The sequence below is a fragment of the Mesoplodon mirus genome (genome assembly GCF_964341445.2).
Source record: "Mesoplodon mirus genome assembly, chromosome: 19".
Taxonomy (NCBI): domain Eukaryota; kingdom Metazoa; phylum Chordata; class Mammalia; order Artiodactyla; family Ziphiidae; genus Mesoplodon; species Mesoplodon mirus.
In genome coordinates, this window is record NC_138995.1 from 29416494 (window position 1) to 29434859 (window position 18366).

At 39.7% G+C, this 18366-nt stretch overlaps 1 protein-coding gene across 2 annotated transcripts in view; it reads right to left on the reverse strand.

The window, feature by feature from the left end:
- The window catches only part of LPCAT2 (lysophosphatidylcholine acyltransferase 2), a 65524-nt gene that overhangs the window by 25061 nt on the left and 22097 nt on the right, over positions 1-18366 (reverse strand). For both annotated transcript variants that reach the window (XM_082607723.1, XM_082607724.1), the window contains 3 exons: positions 12579-12661; positions 9400-9525; positions 7423-7576 (listed from right to left, as the gene is read on the reverse strand). In XM_082607723.1, the coding sequence (XP_082463849.1) occupies positions 7423-7576; positions 9400-9525; positions 12579-12661 (363 nt within the window). The remainder of the gene's footprint in view (positions 1-7422; positions 7577-9399; positions 9526-12578; positions 12662-18366) is intronic.

Genomic DNA, 18366 nt, shown 5'->3' on the forward strand with positions numbered 1-18366 from the left:
TGCCACAACTACTGAGCCTGCACTCTAGAGCCTGTGCTCCGCAACGAAGAGTAGCCCCCGCTCACCGCAACTAGAGAAAGCCAGCGTGCAGCAACAAAGACCCAATGCAGCCAGAATACATAAAAATAAAATAAATAAATTTATATTAAAAAAACTTACAATAAGTGATAAAAGCCAGACGTGACACTGTATATCATAAGATTCCATTATATGAAATGTCCAGAAAAGGCAAACCTATACAAGTCTCTATTCTAGTCTTTATTCTAGACCAGGTCTAGAACAACGCAGGAGGACTTACCATAGTGGTTGCCTAGGGTTGGGAGATAGGTAGGTGACAGGAATTAATAGTTAATGACACAAGGAATCATAATGGGGTGATGGAAAAACTCTAAAACTTATTTATGGTGCTGGTTGCACAACTTGGTAAATTTACTAAAAAAAATCATTGAACTGTATGCTTGAAATGGCTGAATGCTATGATATGTAAAATATGCCTCAAGAAAGTTATTTTTAAAAAGTCCAGAGATGGTTTGTAGTAAAAAGAATACTGAACTAGGAGTTCCCAGTGCTGCAACTAACCAGCTCTGTAGCCTTGAGCATACAACTTCCTCTTTTGGGCTGGAAGCTTCCTGAGAAATGAGGAAGATGGGCAATCTGACATCTAGAATTCTCTGAGTCTAGATCTTCAGGTGCCATGAAGTGACTGCAGCTTCGTTCTTATCTTGCATTCAGTTTCCTTCTCATGCCCAAGTATTTTTATGTTATATATGACTGTAATTTAATCTTTTTCTTGGGTCTGGTTCTACAACTTTTAAAGACATACGTACATACCCTTATCCTCACTTTGATGTATTGTCTGGTTTTCAAAAGTATTCCGGTAACCTATCAAATATGTTTCTCCTCCAGACAGAACTCCAAGGTGGGGGGACTGAAGCAGGTCTCGAATAACACAGGACACACAGCTCCCACTTTCAGTGAGGGTTCTCTGTCAAGTGGGGCTCTCACCTAACTGCAACATGATCCGGACCAGACCTTCCTAATTTATTGATGAGAATGTCACATTGGATGAAATCAAAAACCTTTCTAGAGTCCATATAGATAATATCTATTTCTTCTTATCATCTTGGACTGTCACTCTGTCATAGGAGGAAATTAAATTGGTCTGACACAATTTGCTCCGTACAAAGCCCTGTTCTTTACCTCTTTATGCTCTTGGAGGAGGCCATTGCTCACTTGTTCCAATAAAAAATTGAGCTTTAATCAATGCCCTCTCCTTTCTGTTTCCTCTAAGTGTCCCCTAGGTAGACTTGCATTGAGAAGCCAAAAAGAAAGCATACAATTCTCATGCTTAAAAGGATATTTCTAGTGTAAGAACACTCAGGGAGGGAAAATATTATGCTGGACTACATGGGGGAGTTAGGTCACCCTGAGAATTGAAGAAGGAAATGGTCAGACATATAGGCCATCAAACTTTCAGGATGACTGGTACAACTGGATAGGAATGTTCATCTAGCCCACTCAGAAAGTTATAGCCTTCTTCTGTTAATTATATCATATGAGCTTTAGATTTCATATAACAAATCCTGATTAATTGAGATTGGAATCAAGATGAGTTCTTTTCACATGAGCTATGAAATACTAAAGTACACATCAAACCCGAACTGGAAATTTAAAGGATAGAAGAAAGGGGAAAAGGGGGGTGGAGGAGGGATAAATTAGGAGCTTGGGATGAACAGATACACACTACTAGATATAAAGTAGATAAACAATGAGGTCCTAGTGTGTAGCACAGGGAAAAATATTCAATATCTTGTAATAACCTATAATGGAAAGGAATCTGAAAAAGAATATATAAATATAACTGAATCACTTTGCTGTACACCAGAAACTGACACAACATTGTAAATCAGCTATACTTCAATTTAAAAAAAAGGATAGAAGACTTCACTGTTGCAACCATTCACCTCTGGCACTGTATTATGAAAGCAGCCATAGACAGTACATAAACAAATGGGCATGGTTGTGTCCCAATAAAGCTTTATTTACAAAATAGGCGTCAGACTGGATCTGGTCTATCAGCTGTAGTTTGCTGACTGTCACCTGCTATATTTCCTAAACTGATGAAAATAAAGCATGCTGGTAAAGTTTAAGGACTGATTGAAGGATTGCAGTCAGGCATTATAGCCACCATTGTTCCACATCTGATTTAAAGGGGGTCACTCTGAATCTTTATTCTCACCAAATCTGTCTACTTCTTATTGACATCCTCCCCATTTCTAACTAGTGGTATATCATTCATCTTCACAGATGAGAGAGACTGATTTCTAATCATTCAGCTATAGTCTGGCATGAGCTCACTCTCTTTTTACCAAAACCATTACGCACACAACAGACCACAGGCTAAGAAAATTTAGATAGATGGTTACTATTTCCATTCTCTAAAAAATGTGAAAACTGTCCTGATTTTTCCCATTTTGGCCTTCTAACTGGTACTTAGTTCTTCTGGCATTACTATGTCCTTTGTTTAAATATTAGAACAGGAAAGTGTGTGTATACTTTAGCACTTTGACAATCCAGCATTTCTGGCTATTCTGGAGATCTTTTATTACTGTTTTGCATTGTGTGGAATGAATGCGTTTCTTTATCCGAGTTCTTCCTGTCTGCCTTGTTTTTGGCATTAGTTCAAGTGTTAAATCATGAGCAAATAATGAGCATATAATAACAAGCATCCTTGCTTGCCCTTCCCTGTTAGAGAAGGTAGGGTGCTGTATTATGCAGATTTTCATGCTGAGAGTTAGGACAGGGCATTTATGTGGCTTAAGTGACTGAAAATAAACAGAGAAATCTTTCTGAGTGGGGTGGATTAACTTTTCTATTCAGTTGTACAAATTATACTGAAAGTTTAGGACCCAATGTCCCACAAAGTCAAAAACATTTACAATCCGGCTCTTTGCTGAAAAAAGTCTGCTGACCCCTGAAATACAGCTTTGCCACCAGCGAATACACATACCGTTATGGTGATGTGTGCCAGATGGAACATGACCCTGAATGTATCATGAGATGTAGTGCAGATGAGATGACTTGCCACTAGTAAGAGGTAAGAGGCAGATAACATGGTATACTGTCAAACTAGCAACAAAGATGACATGTGTGCTGCAATATTTGAGAACTTTGTCTCATAGGTATGTAAGATACTGCTGGCAGGGTAGCACACGGCTCTGCTCAATAACACAGCGTTGAAGAATGAATGAAATAAGGTGATGCTGTGTAGATATTCTTATAACTGTAAACATGACTGTGTTATAATTATTTCTGACTTAGCCAGTGTTGTTTCTCAGTCCCATTAAGTGTATTTAAATGCCTTCAAGAGTGTTGGCAAAAACATCTAGTCTTGGAAACTGAATTATGAACATAAAAAATGTTGAGAAGCCACTGTTTTAAACTACTCTCTCAGCTCTCAGCTCTAACTCATGTGGACTTTTGACTAATCCCAATCAGTCTCTGATTCAGAGACTTCAGTGTACATTTGGGAAAATAAAGAAGCTGAATGAAACCTAAAGATGAAAAGGGTCTTCTTTTCCTTTTTTTCAGAGATGAGACCTCTCCACAAGAAACTATCCTAATCCAATGAGCCATGCTATGCTTTGGATCATGAATGCCACATTTCTGTTGGACCTTGAAATCATCTGCCATCGCATATCTGACAATCTAAAAGAACACATCAGATGGTCAGAAGAAACTGAATAGACAGCACATTTTTTTTTTTTTTTTTTTAGGACAGACTGAGACGAAAACCATTATGAAGTTTTTGCAGACTTGCCAGGAATGTATGTGGGAAGGAGTAAGGGAACATGGAGAGATATACAGATCTCTCCCCTTCCCCAAAATACCAACCACAATTGCACCAGACTTGGGGAGAGATTGAGAGAAGAAAAGAAGGAAGGGGAAAGGGAGAATAAAGTGGGAAAGGCACATGGGAGGAGCCTTCTGCCCTGCAAAAATTTATAGCTACTGAAATGAAGGAGCAAGAGGAACACCCCACCCTCTCTCTTTCCCACCCTTCTTCCTCTCCCACCCCTCATAAGTATTGAGTTTAGCAAGATAAGCTACACAGAGAGAAATAAACTATGACGTTACTGAACTTCTTTGTCTTTTCTGTGGAACATTTCCCAGCTAAATCCCTCCAAGGGAGCATGGAAGTGGGGATGTGCACAGGGCGTGGCAACGATTGCATAATTCAGCTTCTCAAAACAAAGCAAATCTTCACAGGCACAGACATGCAGGTATGTTAAAAAACAAAAAAAAAAAAAAAAAAGGAAAGCGAGAAAGAGAGACAAAGAGAAGAGAAAAGGAAGAGGTAAAGAAAGGTCAAATGCATTGGTTGTTAATTCTCCAGATTATTTTCTCTACCTTCCAGTATGTTGGAGATCAAAAGTGTTTTAAAGACCAACTCATGGTCTATATCTAAAGTGAAGTCTATAACTATACAAAGAAGTGAAGAAAACTTACAGTTACAATTGATACGTGAGCCGATTGAAGCAGTCCATGCAGAAGTGTGATTAACCACACTGGCCACAAAGGCTCACCAGTCTCCAAACTGCTTGGAGCTAATTGTATTCTTTCGTTCAGAGTGAGTCAATCTGGCTAACTAGGGCTTATTGTAATCCTTGGTTTACACTCCCTTCCCCACTCCCAAATCTTCCCACATATCCCAGTGCTATAGAAACAATGGGGCCACTGGCAGGTATCATCAGTCATCAAAAGACAGAACTGGTATCAAAGCAATCCTGTTATTGCTGTTATGACAGTATGACACCTGAAAGACAGGGCAACTTCTATGGAGACTATTTTTAATCTTGATTAAAAATCCTGATGAGCATAAAGTCTATCATGTGCTTTGAACTTCCCTCTTGGTCCCTGTTTCATGTCACTTCCCATTTCCCCATCTCCTGTTCTTATTTGTATGTCCCTGCCAAATTCCTTCCTGTCACCAAGTTCATATTTATAGAAACTTTATTTAAAATTGCTTGCATGGTTTCCAGAGCCATACTGAAAAATGCTATACAAATCTCACAGAAATACTAGTAACAGTGTAAGTGAAAAGTGCCTCTATTTTCCCAACTTGCACTGTTACATCCCATAATTTACATCTCCTTTTCCCTAAATCTTCATTACACTTTATAGTAGCACCATGGCAGTGACACATTACCATTGCATGGACAAGGAAAAAATATTTGTATGCTGCAACAAGCACAGAAGAGAGGCTTGTGCATTCCATATGGAAGAATGTTGCTTACCTGCAGCATGTTAAAGAAGAGTTAATCTAAGGGACTTCCCTGGTGACACAGTGGTTAAGAATCCACCTGCCGGGCCTCCCTGGTGGCGCAGTGGTTGAGAGTCCGCCTGCCGATGCAGGGGATACGGGTTCGTGCCCCGGTCTGGGAGGATCCCATATGCCGCGGAGCGGCTGGGCCCGTGAGCCATGGCCGCTGGGCCTGCGCATCCGGAGCCTGTGCTCCGCAACGGGGGAGGCCACAACAGTGAGAGGCCCGCATACCGCCAAAAGAAAAAAAAAAAAAAAAAGAATCCACCTGCCAACGCAGGGGACACAGGTTCGAGCCCTGGTCCGGGAAGATCCCACAAGCCGTGGAGCAACTAAGCCTACTAGCCACAACTACAGAGCCCACGTGCCACAACTACTGAAGCCCGCGCACCTAGAGCCCGTGTTCTGCAACAAAGAGAAGCCACCACGATGAGAAGCCTGCGCACCGCAACAAAGAGTGCCCCTGCTCGTCGCAACTAGAGAAAGCCCGCACCCAGCAGTGAAGACCCAACGCAGCCAAAATTAAAATAAATTAAAAAAAAAAAGTTCATCTAAGAGAATAAGTCATGGAATAAGTCATTAGGAATGTTAGTGACCTCTGGGTAAGAAGAAAAAGAAAAGCTCTGTCCTGGTTTCTGTCAGCAGGCTATAATTTCTTTGCAAAATATCTTTTCCCAGTGGTTGATAGAGACCTGGGACTTCTGGTGCCAGCCAGGATGGAATGAGCCTAGTTTAGCCTATCTCTCCTTCTCACTACAATTAGAAACTTTGATCGAAATACAAAAAGCACTACCTCTGGATAAAATACCATAGCAGGAGGAACCTGAAAAACAACCAGATAGGCCTGAAGGCAGCAGGATGAAATTATTAAATTGTTGAAAGGGAAGAACTCTATACAGAATCCCATATATGTACAACAAAAATATCCCTCAGGAATGAATGTGAAATAAAAAAGGTAACAATCCTAAGTATTTACCCAACCCTAAGTATTTACCCAAGTAAAAGGAAAACCTATATTCACTCAAAAACCTATACATGAACGCTTAGAACAGTTATATTCATAATTGTCCCAAGTTGGAAACAAACCAAATGTTCCTCAATTGGGGAATGGATACACCAAGTATGGTACATCCACACAATGGAATACCACTCAGCAATAAAAGGTGACAAATTACAGATACATGCAATAACGTGGCTGAATCTCAGATGCGTTATGCCTGAGTGAAAGAAGCTGAACTCAAAAGGATATACTAAATGATTCCATTTGTATGGCATCTGGAAAAGGCAAACCTATAGGGATGGAGTGATTGCCAGTGGTTAAAGGTGAGGGAAGGGCTTGACTATAAAAGCCTAGCTACAGGGAATTTCTTTTTTTTTGCAGTTGTATTTCTTGAATGTGGTGGTAGTTACATGCCTCTATGCATTTGTTAGAACTCACAAAACTGTAACCAAAAAAGTAAACTTTACTGTCAACTTTATATATTAAAAAACAAATTAAAAAGAGAGAACTTGAAACCTTGATGCACTTTTCCTAAGGAAACTTTGACATTCCAATTATCTAACTCCATGTACGTACATATTCGTAAGCAGAAAACTGAATCCCCAATATAAGGACAAACAGTCAAGCTTTAATTGAAAACTTTGTTATAAATAAACTAAAATCTATTTGGTCTTCGGATGTTTCGGGGGAAGTCCAGAAACCTTCAGGATAGAATAGTACCACCCATGTCATCAATGTATGATTTTGACATAAATATTAAAATTCTTGCTAGTTATGTAAACCTTTCCAATTCCATACACAAATATGGGTATATGGTCACAATATTTATTTCTGACCTGGTGTTTAAAATAAATAGACACTATCATGACTGTTGCCACACACACACACACACAATTATTATTATATCATTATTATTATTACTACTGCTACTTCTACTATTAAGCTGAAAACAAAAGCATGCAATTAAACTATGGGCTCAGCCTTGCTTCTTCTAACACTGACCTAGCAAGTTTTTCTAATGCCTGCCATACTGATTTATACCCTGTGGGGACTCGCGAAATAAAAATATTTGTGTGTTAAAGATTAAACTTTAACCTACCCTGTCAAAGAGTGCAAAAAGTTGTCTCAAGACATCTGAAACAGGCAGCTTCAAATACTCCGCAAATTCTTCAATTCCAATTCTTCCTCCTTTACAGGAACTTGCAATAGCGGCATATTCATCCAAATGCTTACGAATCCCATCCCAGTCTAATCTAAACAAAGAGTTATGAAGATGTGTTATTAGCGTTTTACAATCCACATGGACATTTTGTGAGCTTTGTTTTATTCATCTGTCTGAGGGAAAAATATATTCAGTGTTACATTTGAAAAGGAGAAGAAAACGATTTTTTTTTTTTTTTTTTTTTTTTTTTTGCGGTACGCGGGCCTCTCATTGTCGTGGTCTCTCCCGTTGCAGCGCACAGGCTCCGGACGCGCAGGCTCAGCGGCCATGGCTCACGGGCCCAGCCGCTCTGCGGCATGTGGGATCTTCCCGGCCCAGGGCACGAACCCGCGTCCCCTACATCGGCAGGTGGACTCTCAACCACTGTGCCACCAGGGAAGCCCCGAAAATGAATATTTTAAGGCACACTTTGAACATGGATACAGACTTCTAATTTTTTAAAGGATATTAGCATAACTGTAATTATCCCAAATATCTGAGGGAAAGAAAAGTAACTGGGAAAAGGAGCAATGTGGTAAGATAATAAATGACTCATGAGAAGAAAAAAAGAACTCACATTTTAATCTAAATATTACTTAGTAAGTCAACAGTACTTACTGAGTTGTTAAAAAAAATATACAATTCTTGCTTTCAAGCTTTCCGGATGATAATGAACTCACATTTCACAAAATGTTGTGATGGGGGATTCATTAGACTTTGTACACTTCCTCCAATATTAGTTGCAAAACACTTTAAAAAACACTGGTGGCTTCCCTGGTGGCACAGTGGTTGAGAGTCCGCCTGCTGATGCAGGGGACGCAGGTTCGTGCCCCGGTCCAGGAGGATCCCACATGCCGCGGAGCAGCTGGGCCCGTGAGCCATGGCCGCTGAGGCTGCGCGTCCGGAGCCTGTGGTCCGCAACAGGAGAGGCCACGACAGTGAGAGGCCCGTGTACCGCAAAAAAACAAAACAAAACAAAACAAAACAAAACACTGAAAAATATACTGTAGCTTACATCACATCCTGTAGAATTAAACAGGTGACTTAACACATACTTCTACATCCAATTTCAGTAACTATCTAATTTTTTCAAATCTATTGGAATATTGTAAAAATATAACATCAAAACATTGCTATCTAGAAGATATAAATAATGTTTGCTACATCAGTTATCAAAAAATATTTTTTAATATTAAACTTTAATACAGTAACTGGTTCTGCAACTCCCTCCTAGGGAGGATGCCAAGGTCTGCTGAGTTAATAAATTCTGCAGATCCCTGTCAGGGCTGAAAACAATGAACTGTAATCAGAGAGGGATGTGGGAGTTACACCTTCATACCAGGAAGTTCAAAGGGAATGTTCTAAATGGTTTAAACCAGATCATAAAAATCGCAATTTTTTTTTTTTGCCTTAAAAAAAAAATTATGTACCCAGAAGGAGAAGGTTGATCTAGGGAAGTATTTAAAATTCAATGATGGTCGGAATTGCTGCTCTACGAGTCAATTCCTATTTCACATGAGGAGTTCTGACCACCTTGTGCCAGTCCCATATAATTATGCCATCTTTCTTATAAGAAGGTGGCAGGACCACCTACTCAGCTGTTTCTGGGTAGGGAGGCAGATCTGCACTGACTCATGTTTACTATCTCGTTCTCCTCTCATGACCAACACACATATTTCTGAGTTAGCTGTTCTTGGAAAAACAAAACTAGATGAACTAAATGGGAGATAAATTCACATCCCTGGCTTTCTTAATAAACACCACGTAGGTTCTAGAGTTTGAGCATTAATGAAACCAGAGAAAATAAACATAACGGGATTTCAGATCTCTTTTGGACACCTTTAGGAAAGTGTGGTAATTTTAAAATATGCTTACTTCAATTTCCGGCTGATTTTGGTAAATTCCACCAACCCAGCTTCCATAGGCAGTGTTAGCTGTCCTGCTGAAATCATCAATCTGCAGTCTTCATAGGTGTGATCTGTTACTGGAATTCTCAGAGCTCTAAAGTATTAAAAAACAAACAGATTCAACTTTTTAAAAAAGGTGATGGTTTTTCATTAGGCCTGAAGTGGTCAACAAATGACAGTAAATGGAAAAGTATTTACTACTTTTTGAACCAGTGGCTTTGGCTTATTATTTGCCAAAGAGACATATTTCTCTACTTCACAGACTTATTGTGGCCCGAGTTAATCTCCTTATGTCTGTGTGCTTCTGCCAGCTAGTCATTTCTGTTCTGTGTTTTGACTACAGTGATAATAATAGTTGAGTTCAGTCCATGGAAAGTAATGAGAAGACTTAGGTTCAAGTCCTATGGAGTCTTTTACCAGCTGGCACTTAACCTAAGCCTCACTTTTCTCATCTGCACATAGGAATAATCACTTCCTCCACAGGGTTATTTTAAGGACCAACTAAGAATGCCTGTGGAAGTGCCATTTAAACAGATAAATGGTACCTGTACATATTATAAGTGAACAGTCTATCCATATTGCTAGCCATCTGCATCTTTCCATCTTTTAAGACTGAAGATCACCTTCTTGCTACATAGCAATCTTCAAAAAATACTAACGAGGACTGATTATAAGATCATATTTCTTCCAAACCTAAACACCCTCCATCCTCAGAGGAGTGCACAACACTGACTACCTCCCTCCTGCTCAGAGATCTACTAATAGTGAAACAGATTTGGAAAAAATACATATTAACAAGAACTTGAAAAAACACTTGAGTGGCAAGAAGAAAATCTGTGCTGTACATAAAATAATTTCCTGCAGATCCCTCTTGGCTAAATTTTTATTCACACACATTCAGTGACAATCATAAAATTATGTCATCAACTGTTATTTGATTTTGTTGAATAATGGCTAAGAACATTCAATTTTCAATGAATGCAATATGAATAAACTTTTTTTCCCCACCTGCCACTAAGCTGTTTTTGATTAATGACTATTTGGGTGTAAGAATATATAAGGAAAATAAAAATTAAAAACACTTCAGGAATTATAAGAGTAAACAGTAGAACAAAACAGTTAAGAGCTTGGGCTTTGGTAATAGGAAGTGTGGACTTGAATCCCAGCCCAGAGACTCTCACTACCTCAGAGCCTCCATTTCCTCACTTGCCTCAGAACTGCCGTGAAGAATATGTTAGGTAACACAAGCAAATGGCCTAGCACAGGATTTGGTAAATATTTATTAGTGGTCGACCACCACTACTTACCTCGGCTTTGCTCTTTACCATTTTCAAATGCTTTTAACATATACTTTCCTACTTGACTCTCATAATAACCAAAACTATGAGAAAAGCCAGGCAAGGATTAGAATTCCCACTTTACACATGAGGAAAGGAGCCTTGGAGGGGACTTATCCAAGGTTGTACAGCTAACTGAGGTCTTTCTTACTCTTTATCCAAGGCCCTTCTACCTCCACGCCTCCAAATCCAGGAAAAGGCTGCTTAAACAAACCTTTCCTCTGTTTTTAGGCAGGTTTTGGGAAGTCAAAATATCTGATGTAAATTCTCTCAGTTCCTAATACTTATCTTCCTTCCTAAATTTTGGACATAAGCTAGTATGAAAACATAATGGAAGAGGGAAGAAAACAATATCAAAGCAAATTTTGTAGCTGCTCTAGAAACTAGGTAAATCAAGTACATGTAGGGACACATAGTAACAAAAGTTTTTCAGCCAAACACTTAAACATTTATTCTTTTTTGAAAATAAAGTTAGTCTCCTGTGAAATATTAATATATGTAATATACAAATAATATATATAATCTTGCTTATAATGCCAAATTCAGCTATGAAGCTAAATTCAGAGTTCTCATTGCATTTTTGCGAAGAGAATAAATACTGCTGGCTTATTAGCTCCAAATCTGCCATTGGGCATGACTGAGGGAGGTGGTGCTTGGGGAGAGGGTGCACACCTGGAGGGCTCTGAGGCTGCCTGGGTGGTGCGGATAGTATAACACACTCTCATTACAGGAGGAGAGGTGATTTATCTAATCAGGATAGTGGCCAGTTAAAACTCCTTTAAGTGCAGTCTCCTATTTCACAGGAGACTAACTTTATTTTCAAAAAAGAATAAATGTTTAAGTGTTTGGCTGAAAAACTTTTGTTACTATGTGTCCCTACATGTACTTGATTTACCTAGTTTCTAGAGCAGCTACAAAATTTGCTTTGATATTGTTTTCTTCCCTCTTCCATTATGTTTTCATACTAGCTTATGTCCAAAATTTAGGAAGGAAGATAAGTATTAGGAACTGAGAGAATTTACATCAGATATTTTGACTTCCCAAAACCTGCCTAAAAACAGAGGAAAGGTTTGTTTAAGCAGCCTTTTCCTGGATTTGGAGGCGTGGAGGTAGAAGGGCCTTGGATAAAGAGTAAGAAAGACCTCAGTTAGCTGTACAACCTTGGATAAGTCCCCTCCAAGGCTCCTTTCCTCATGTGTAAAGTGGGAATTCTAATCCTTGCCTGGCTTTTCTCATAGTTTTGGTTATTATGAGAGTCAAGTAGGAAAGTATATGTTGCCTTATGTTTTGCAGTTTCTAAATCCTAAATTTATAGCCATCCCCTTAATGAGGGTGACTTTCCCCCTCTTCTATGCATCTATTGCATTCCCTTGCAAACTTTTTCCTCTTTGGTGCTATAATCATTAAGGCCTTTGAAACACGTGGCCTTGGCAGCTATATGGAGGCTGAGGGGATAGAAGGTGGGTCACAGCAGGAACCACTCAGACCGTCATTAGCTTTGTCTGACAGCGACTGGCCAGCTTGGGAGAATTCACCCTTTGGAGGTCACTGGCTGGTTTCTCCCGGTTCATGTACCCTCCCTGTTCACCTTCTGGCAAAGCTACGTCTCCATTAGTTTGGGGTTACGTCAGGGAAAATATTTATAGATTTTCTTACTGACCGCATTCCTAGGCACATGATTTTTCCTTACCAAAATGAGCTGGGGAATGAGGCCCTCAGACAGAAAAAAACAGACTTCAAACAATGTTAAATGCCATTTACCAATAATTTTAAAACTATTTACTGATCATAATCACATATAGATACTTACTCTGCCATTAAATTCCGGACTCTACTGGCAAAAAGGACAGGATCACTTTTTTCTTCATCATTTGGTATTTGAACAGGCATAAACTGAAAGGCAAATATACCTTTCCATTACAATTGTGAGGCCTAAGACTTTAAATGCTAAAGTAATTCATAAGCTGTCATTATATGAAATCCCCTGCCTTTCTAGCACACGGCTTATAGGATAGAATGTAAAGAGCACTGTGCTTGGACTCAAGAGATCTGAATCCAAGCTCTGGGTCTTTCTGTGTGTTGACTAGTACGACCTTTAACTTTTCTGAACTGTCTCCTCAACTCTGAAAGGAGGGCTGTGACCACCCATGTCCCGGGTTGTGGTGAGGATGAAATGAACCAATGTCTGGAATTCTGGAAGTTGTAAAGCTGAAACTACTCAGATCTTACTCTCAAAGCTGCATTTTCTCCCACCTACCCTCTGTGTGAAAATGTTATTAGTGGTAGTACTTTGTTTTTTGTAGTTTATCTTCTCTATCCATTCCTATATCAGCTATATTTTTATCACTTGATCAAGCTTTATGTTTTATCATTTCTTCTGCTTGTTTTTGAACCCTTATATTGGCTTTCTACCATGTTTTGCTTTATCATTTTAAATTTTACTCTTTTTTCTCCACTTGATATTCTGATACCTCATTTGTACTATTATTGTTTTTAATTACAGTTTCCTAACATTAACAAGCTTTCAGTGCTATATTTAAGTCATTGTACATTTTCTGAGCACCCGGCAAGATGAACAGGACCCTAATTCCCACTCTAAAGAAGATCCATATTTTAACAGGATAGGTTGACACAACACACACTAACTATAATTACCCCTATAATGATAGGACTTAAAAGCTTAATTAACTTACTTAAAGTTATATGGGTCACGTGACTAGCATTCAGCTCAAGGCCTGTCAGACTTTAAAACCCTTGTTTTCCCCACTAAACCATCCTTCCTGGAGTATGAACACAAGGGATAGGAAATGATTAATTTGGTCGGGGGCTGGGAAAAGCAACCAAAGAGGTTTTATAGAAGAGCTAATACTTGATCTTGACTTTCTGAGGATAAACATGATCTTGCCAATTCTTACTGTTTATTAACTGAACCAGGCACCATGCTAGGTGTTTTATATGCATTATTTCATTTTACTAACCCTCCCAATTCTAGTCATAAGGAATTGGGGATCACAAAGATTAAATGACTTGCTCAAGATTTCATGGCTCATTTCCATTCAACAAATACTGCTTAAGCACACTGTTATATGCCAGGCACCACACAAAGCCTTGAAGACATGACAAGGAAGTTCTGCCCTCAAGGAGTTCTTCATGCAGTGGGGAATAAATGTACGATACAGCGAGCTAAGTCCACCAATAAGGGCTACCATCCTTCAAGAACCTACTGTGTACTGGGTACTTTATATAAGGGGTTTTATATGCTGAACTCTTTCAACAATTTCTTGAGGCAAATTCTACCATTTCCCTTTGATAGGTAAAGAATGTGGCTCCGAGAGGTTAAACGATATAGCTAAGCCACACACAAATGGCAGGGTCACAATTTGAAAGAAAAGTAAATATCTGTATAAATAACACCACTTTCAGACTCACATGGACCTGTTTTCAAGCTTGTTAACCATGCTTAAGAAGCCTACGGGCAACAGTGACTCAGAGATGACGTTTAAGCAAGGGAGTGAAATGACCCGGTCCAAGTTTTTGAGCAGTAACTTTGGTGGCAGGGAGTGGATAACCAAAGAGGAAGAGGCTCAGAGCAGGGAGAGCCCCTGGAGGCAACCACAATCACTTTGTGAGTGATGGTAAGACCATGAATAGAGGGAGGGTGTACGGGCCAGCATGGACCCAACTGGCATTTTTAGGATAAAATGGACAGAAATCATAGGATAATGTGCTATTTGCTATTTTACTTCTCACATTTATTTTATTAACATCCTCTCCGAGAGGACAGTGGCATTCTGCGGAGACAGCACTAGGCCCAGATTGGTGCCTTGGCTCTGCTGTGAGATCCTGGAAAAGTCATTTAGCCTTTATAGGCCTCAATTCCCTCTCTTGTCAAAGGAAAAAGTTTGAATAGATGCCGTCTAAGGTCCTTTCCAACTGGACTTCTAAGTCTATCTTTTTGCTTAGTATCCAGTCATTCTTTAAGATGGAAAAATAAACTAAGCCACCAGAGGTCCCCACATCACTTATATATCCAGAGCAATGAAAAATCTTCGCAAATAAATATTTCTAAAAATTCCCTCCATCCTGTTCTAGTAAAATCTCTTATAGTTGCTTAGGATGAAATCCAAGGAAGAAAACTATGTTAAAAATCAATGTTCATAAAAACCTAACAAAATAATACAATTAAAGTTTTAAATTGCCATGTAATTCTTCATTAAAATAAGCTAAATGCTCATTTATAATACACTTGATTGGTAGGTCATAAAAGTTCATACTGAAAACCCTAAAATATAAATTGCTGTTACACTGTTAACCAAACACAATACAATGAACTATGGGTTTGGTTCCTTTTAGTGCAGGGAATATTTTCCATAAAATGATTTTTAATAATGCTCATATTGGCATGGCATTTTATTCTTGAGGAAAATAATTCCCCCGAGAGTTCGAAACAGTTAAAAGCCTGGATTTGATACTCACTGGTCTTGGAGGCCCCCATGCCTCCTGAGAAGCAATTCAGTGGAAATTCTAATAAAAAGTCATCTCTCCTTGGATAAGATCTTGCCCTCTATATCACATTTCCAATTTGTACAAAGTCATTCAAGGGTCACAGCATGAACATATATCTTTTACTTGGGAAGGAAGATCAGCCAGAGAGAGGGGAACGTGATTGTCATTATCTATTACTGAACACTAATACACACCTAAATACCCCAGTGACCCCAGGACCACAAGTTATCCTTTCTACTTTTATCTTCTCTCCTTATCCCCAGTATCCACGTTGATGGCCCATCTTGATTTCACACCCCTTCATCTGGCCACAGATATTCTTCTCAACTCCACCTTGGCCATGGAAAAAACATGCAATTCTAGTTCCTCCTCTGACAAGTTCTTCCATGAGAGTTTCCCCTCATTACCTATTAGTGTTTACTTCACCCCTAACCTGGTCCCGCAGAGACCGCAAGAAACTGACGGTCACCCTCAGAAACTATTCATCCCTCTCTACCACCCCCTGCTGACAACATCTGTCTGCCTGTCTACACTGGACTTTGAGAATCAGACACTTCTCTATGACCTTTCTGTCACCTAGAATCTGTCACTTCTGCCACAGGCAGGGCACTAATCACATACTCGGTCACCTCTCCTGATCCCGCCTCCCTAATCCTGTTAGACAGCGATGCTAACTGAGAGATGCTAAACAAAGGTACAAAATCTTACTGGCTGAGGCTACTACAAATTCATGTTCAGTTCCTTGGAGCTGCTTGAAAAATTATGTAATTTCCCAAGGTGACCATGCTGCCTCCAAACATAAAAAAATACTTTTTTGTTTCTGCTGTTGAAGATCTTCTTTTATCTTTCTAATCTGTGTAGGTGGGCCAAAATATATGATCTCAACACTGGGTCTATTTCTTTAATGTTGATGTGATGGGCGAGGATCAAGTTACTTAAATCGAACCTCACTGCTGCTTGGCAGCCCTCTTCTGTCCCTCTTTGACCTGCTGCCATCATATTTTCCTGTTTCAAACATGTTCCTTGCTTCTCAAGTTGCAATTCCACTTTCGTCTCAATGATACTTCATTTCCAACTTTAGAAAGAAGACAGTGAAGGAGTTCAGGACATGCAACTGCAAAATGTGCCACTTGGGTATATCAATTATTTTGAGCTGTAGGCACTTAAAAACAGCACTGCAGGGAGAGGCTTTCTCTGAACTTCCCTTATCTGCCCAAGACAGATCCTCCAAAAAGAACTCAATTGTCCTAAATGTGCTCCTGGGGAATTTCATCAAACAGGGAAGACTGACTCTCATCAGAGGGGAGGAGACTAGAAGTCAACATCACACCCAGACAAACTATCACACACCATCATGTCTCCCACCTGTTCTAAGGGCCCACTGGTCTTTCTTAAAAATCATTTACTCTCCCCTAAGTGGCCTAGGCCCTCCCTCCCCTGCTTCTTTTTTTTTAATTTGAAACTTTTATTTCTGCTATAAACTATGTGGAAGCTCTAATTCATCTTGTTTTTAAATTGGAGTAAAATTGCTTTACAATGTGCTGGTTTCTGCTGTACAATGAAGTGAATCAGCCATATGTATACCTATATCCCCTCTCTCCTGGACCTCCCTCCCTCCCCATCCCACCCATCTAGATCGTCACAGAGCACCAAGCTGAGCTCTCTGTGCTATACAGCAGGTTCCCACGTATTTACATCAAAACTAATCTCCCAATTCGTCCCACCCTCTTCTTCCCCGTGTCCGCATGTCCGTTCTCTACGTCTACGTCTCTATTCCTGCCCTACAAATAGGTTCATATGTACCATTTTTCTAGATTCCACATATATGCATTAATATATGATACTTTTCTCTTTCTGGCTTACTTCACTCTGTATGACAGACTCTAGGTCCATCCACAACTCTACAAATGACCCAATTTCGTTCCTTTTTATGGCTGAGTAATATTCCATTGTATATATGTACCACATCTTCTTTATCCATTCATCTATCATTGGACACTTAGGTTGTTTCCACGTCCTGGCTATTGTAAATAGTGCTGCAATCAACATTGGAGTACATGTGTCCTTTTGAATTATGGTTTTCTCAGGGTATATGCCCAGTAGTGGGATTGCTGGGTCATATGGTAGTTCTATTTTTAGTTTTTTAAGGAACCTCCATACTGTTCTCCATAGTGGCTGTATCCCCTGCTTCTTTTAATATGGTATATAAGCTCTCAAATCTCACTGTTTTGGGTATTCACTTTTTATTCCCTGTGATGCCCTTGTGCATATCGTATTAAAACTTAATAAATTTGTATATCTTTTCTGCTGTTAATCTGCCTATTATCAGTTTATTTCACAGACCCAGGAATCAGACCTGGGTGGGTAGAGGGAAGTCTTTCCTCCCTGACAGCATCCTGTGTAAACTTCGTCAATTCCCTTTCCCGTTGCACCTGAGACGGGCTCCACAGCTCCAGCCCCCTCCTCACCGCAGTATCACCTCTTCCCTCACCCTGCTTACTCTGTACCATCCTGACCCAGATGAGGAGGAGACTAACTGGCCTGTCTCCCACACCAGCACCTCTAGTTTGCACTTTTGGTCCCAGAGCCTCCTACCTCTTCTTGGGCCTTAGACTGCACACAAGATAAAGCCCAAATTCCCCTGCCTATTGTTTAAGGCTTTCCATTACCCAGAACCAGTCCTTTACATGAATACTCACTACCAGTGAGACTGGTGTATTCATTTTTTACTAACCACGTCAAGCACATTCCTTTCTATTAAATAAGTGATGATGAGAGGGAAAAAGATTGACAAGTGATGACGCTACAGTCAACTTTTTCTTCTTCTAAGGAACAGAAAAGGATTTTAACAGGTGAATCTTAAGAAATGTGCAGTTTTGGGAATTCCCTGGCGGTCCAGTGGTTAGGACTTGGTGCTGTCACTGCTGGGCCTGGGGTTCAATCCCTGGTCACGGAACTAAGATCCCACAAGCCGCGCAGATCAGCCAAAAAAAAAAAAAAAAAAAAAGAAAGAAAAAGAAGAAGAAAAGTGCAGTTCTAGTTCTGCTCGTGATTCTCCTTTACAGTCTTCAAAAGGAGAAATGCAAAAGAAG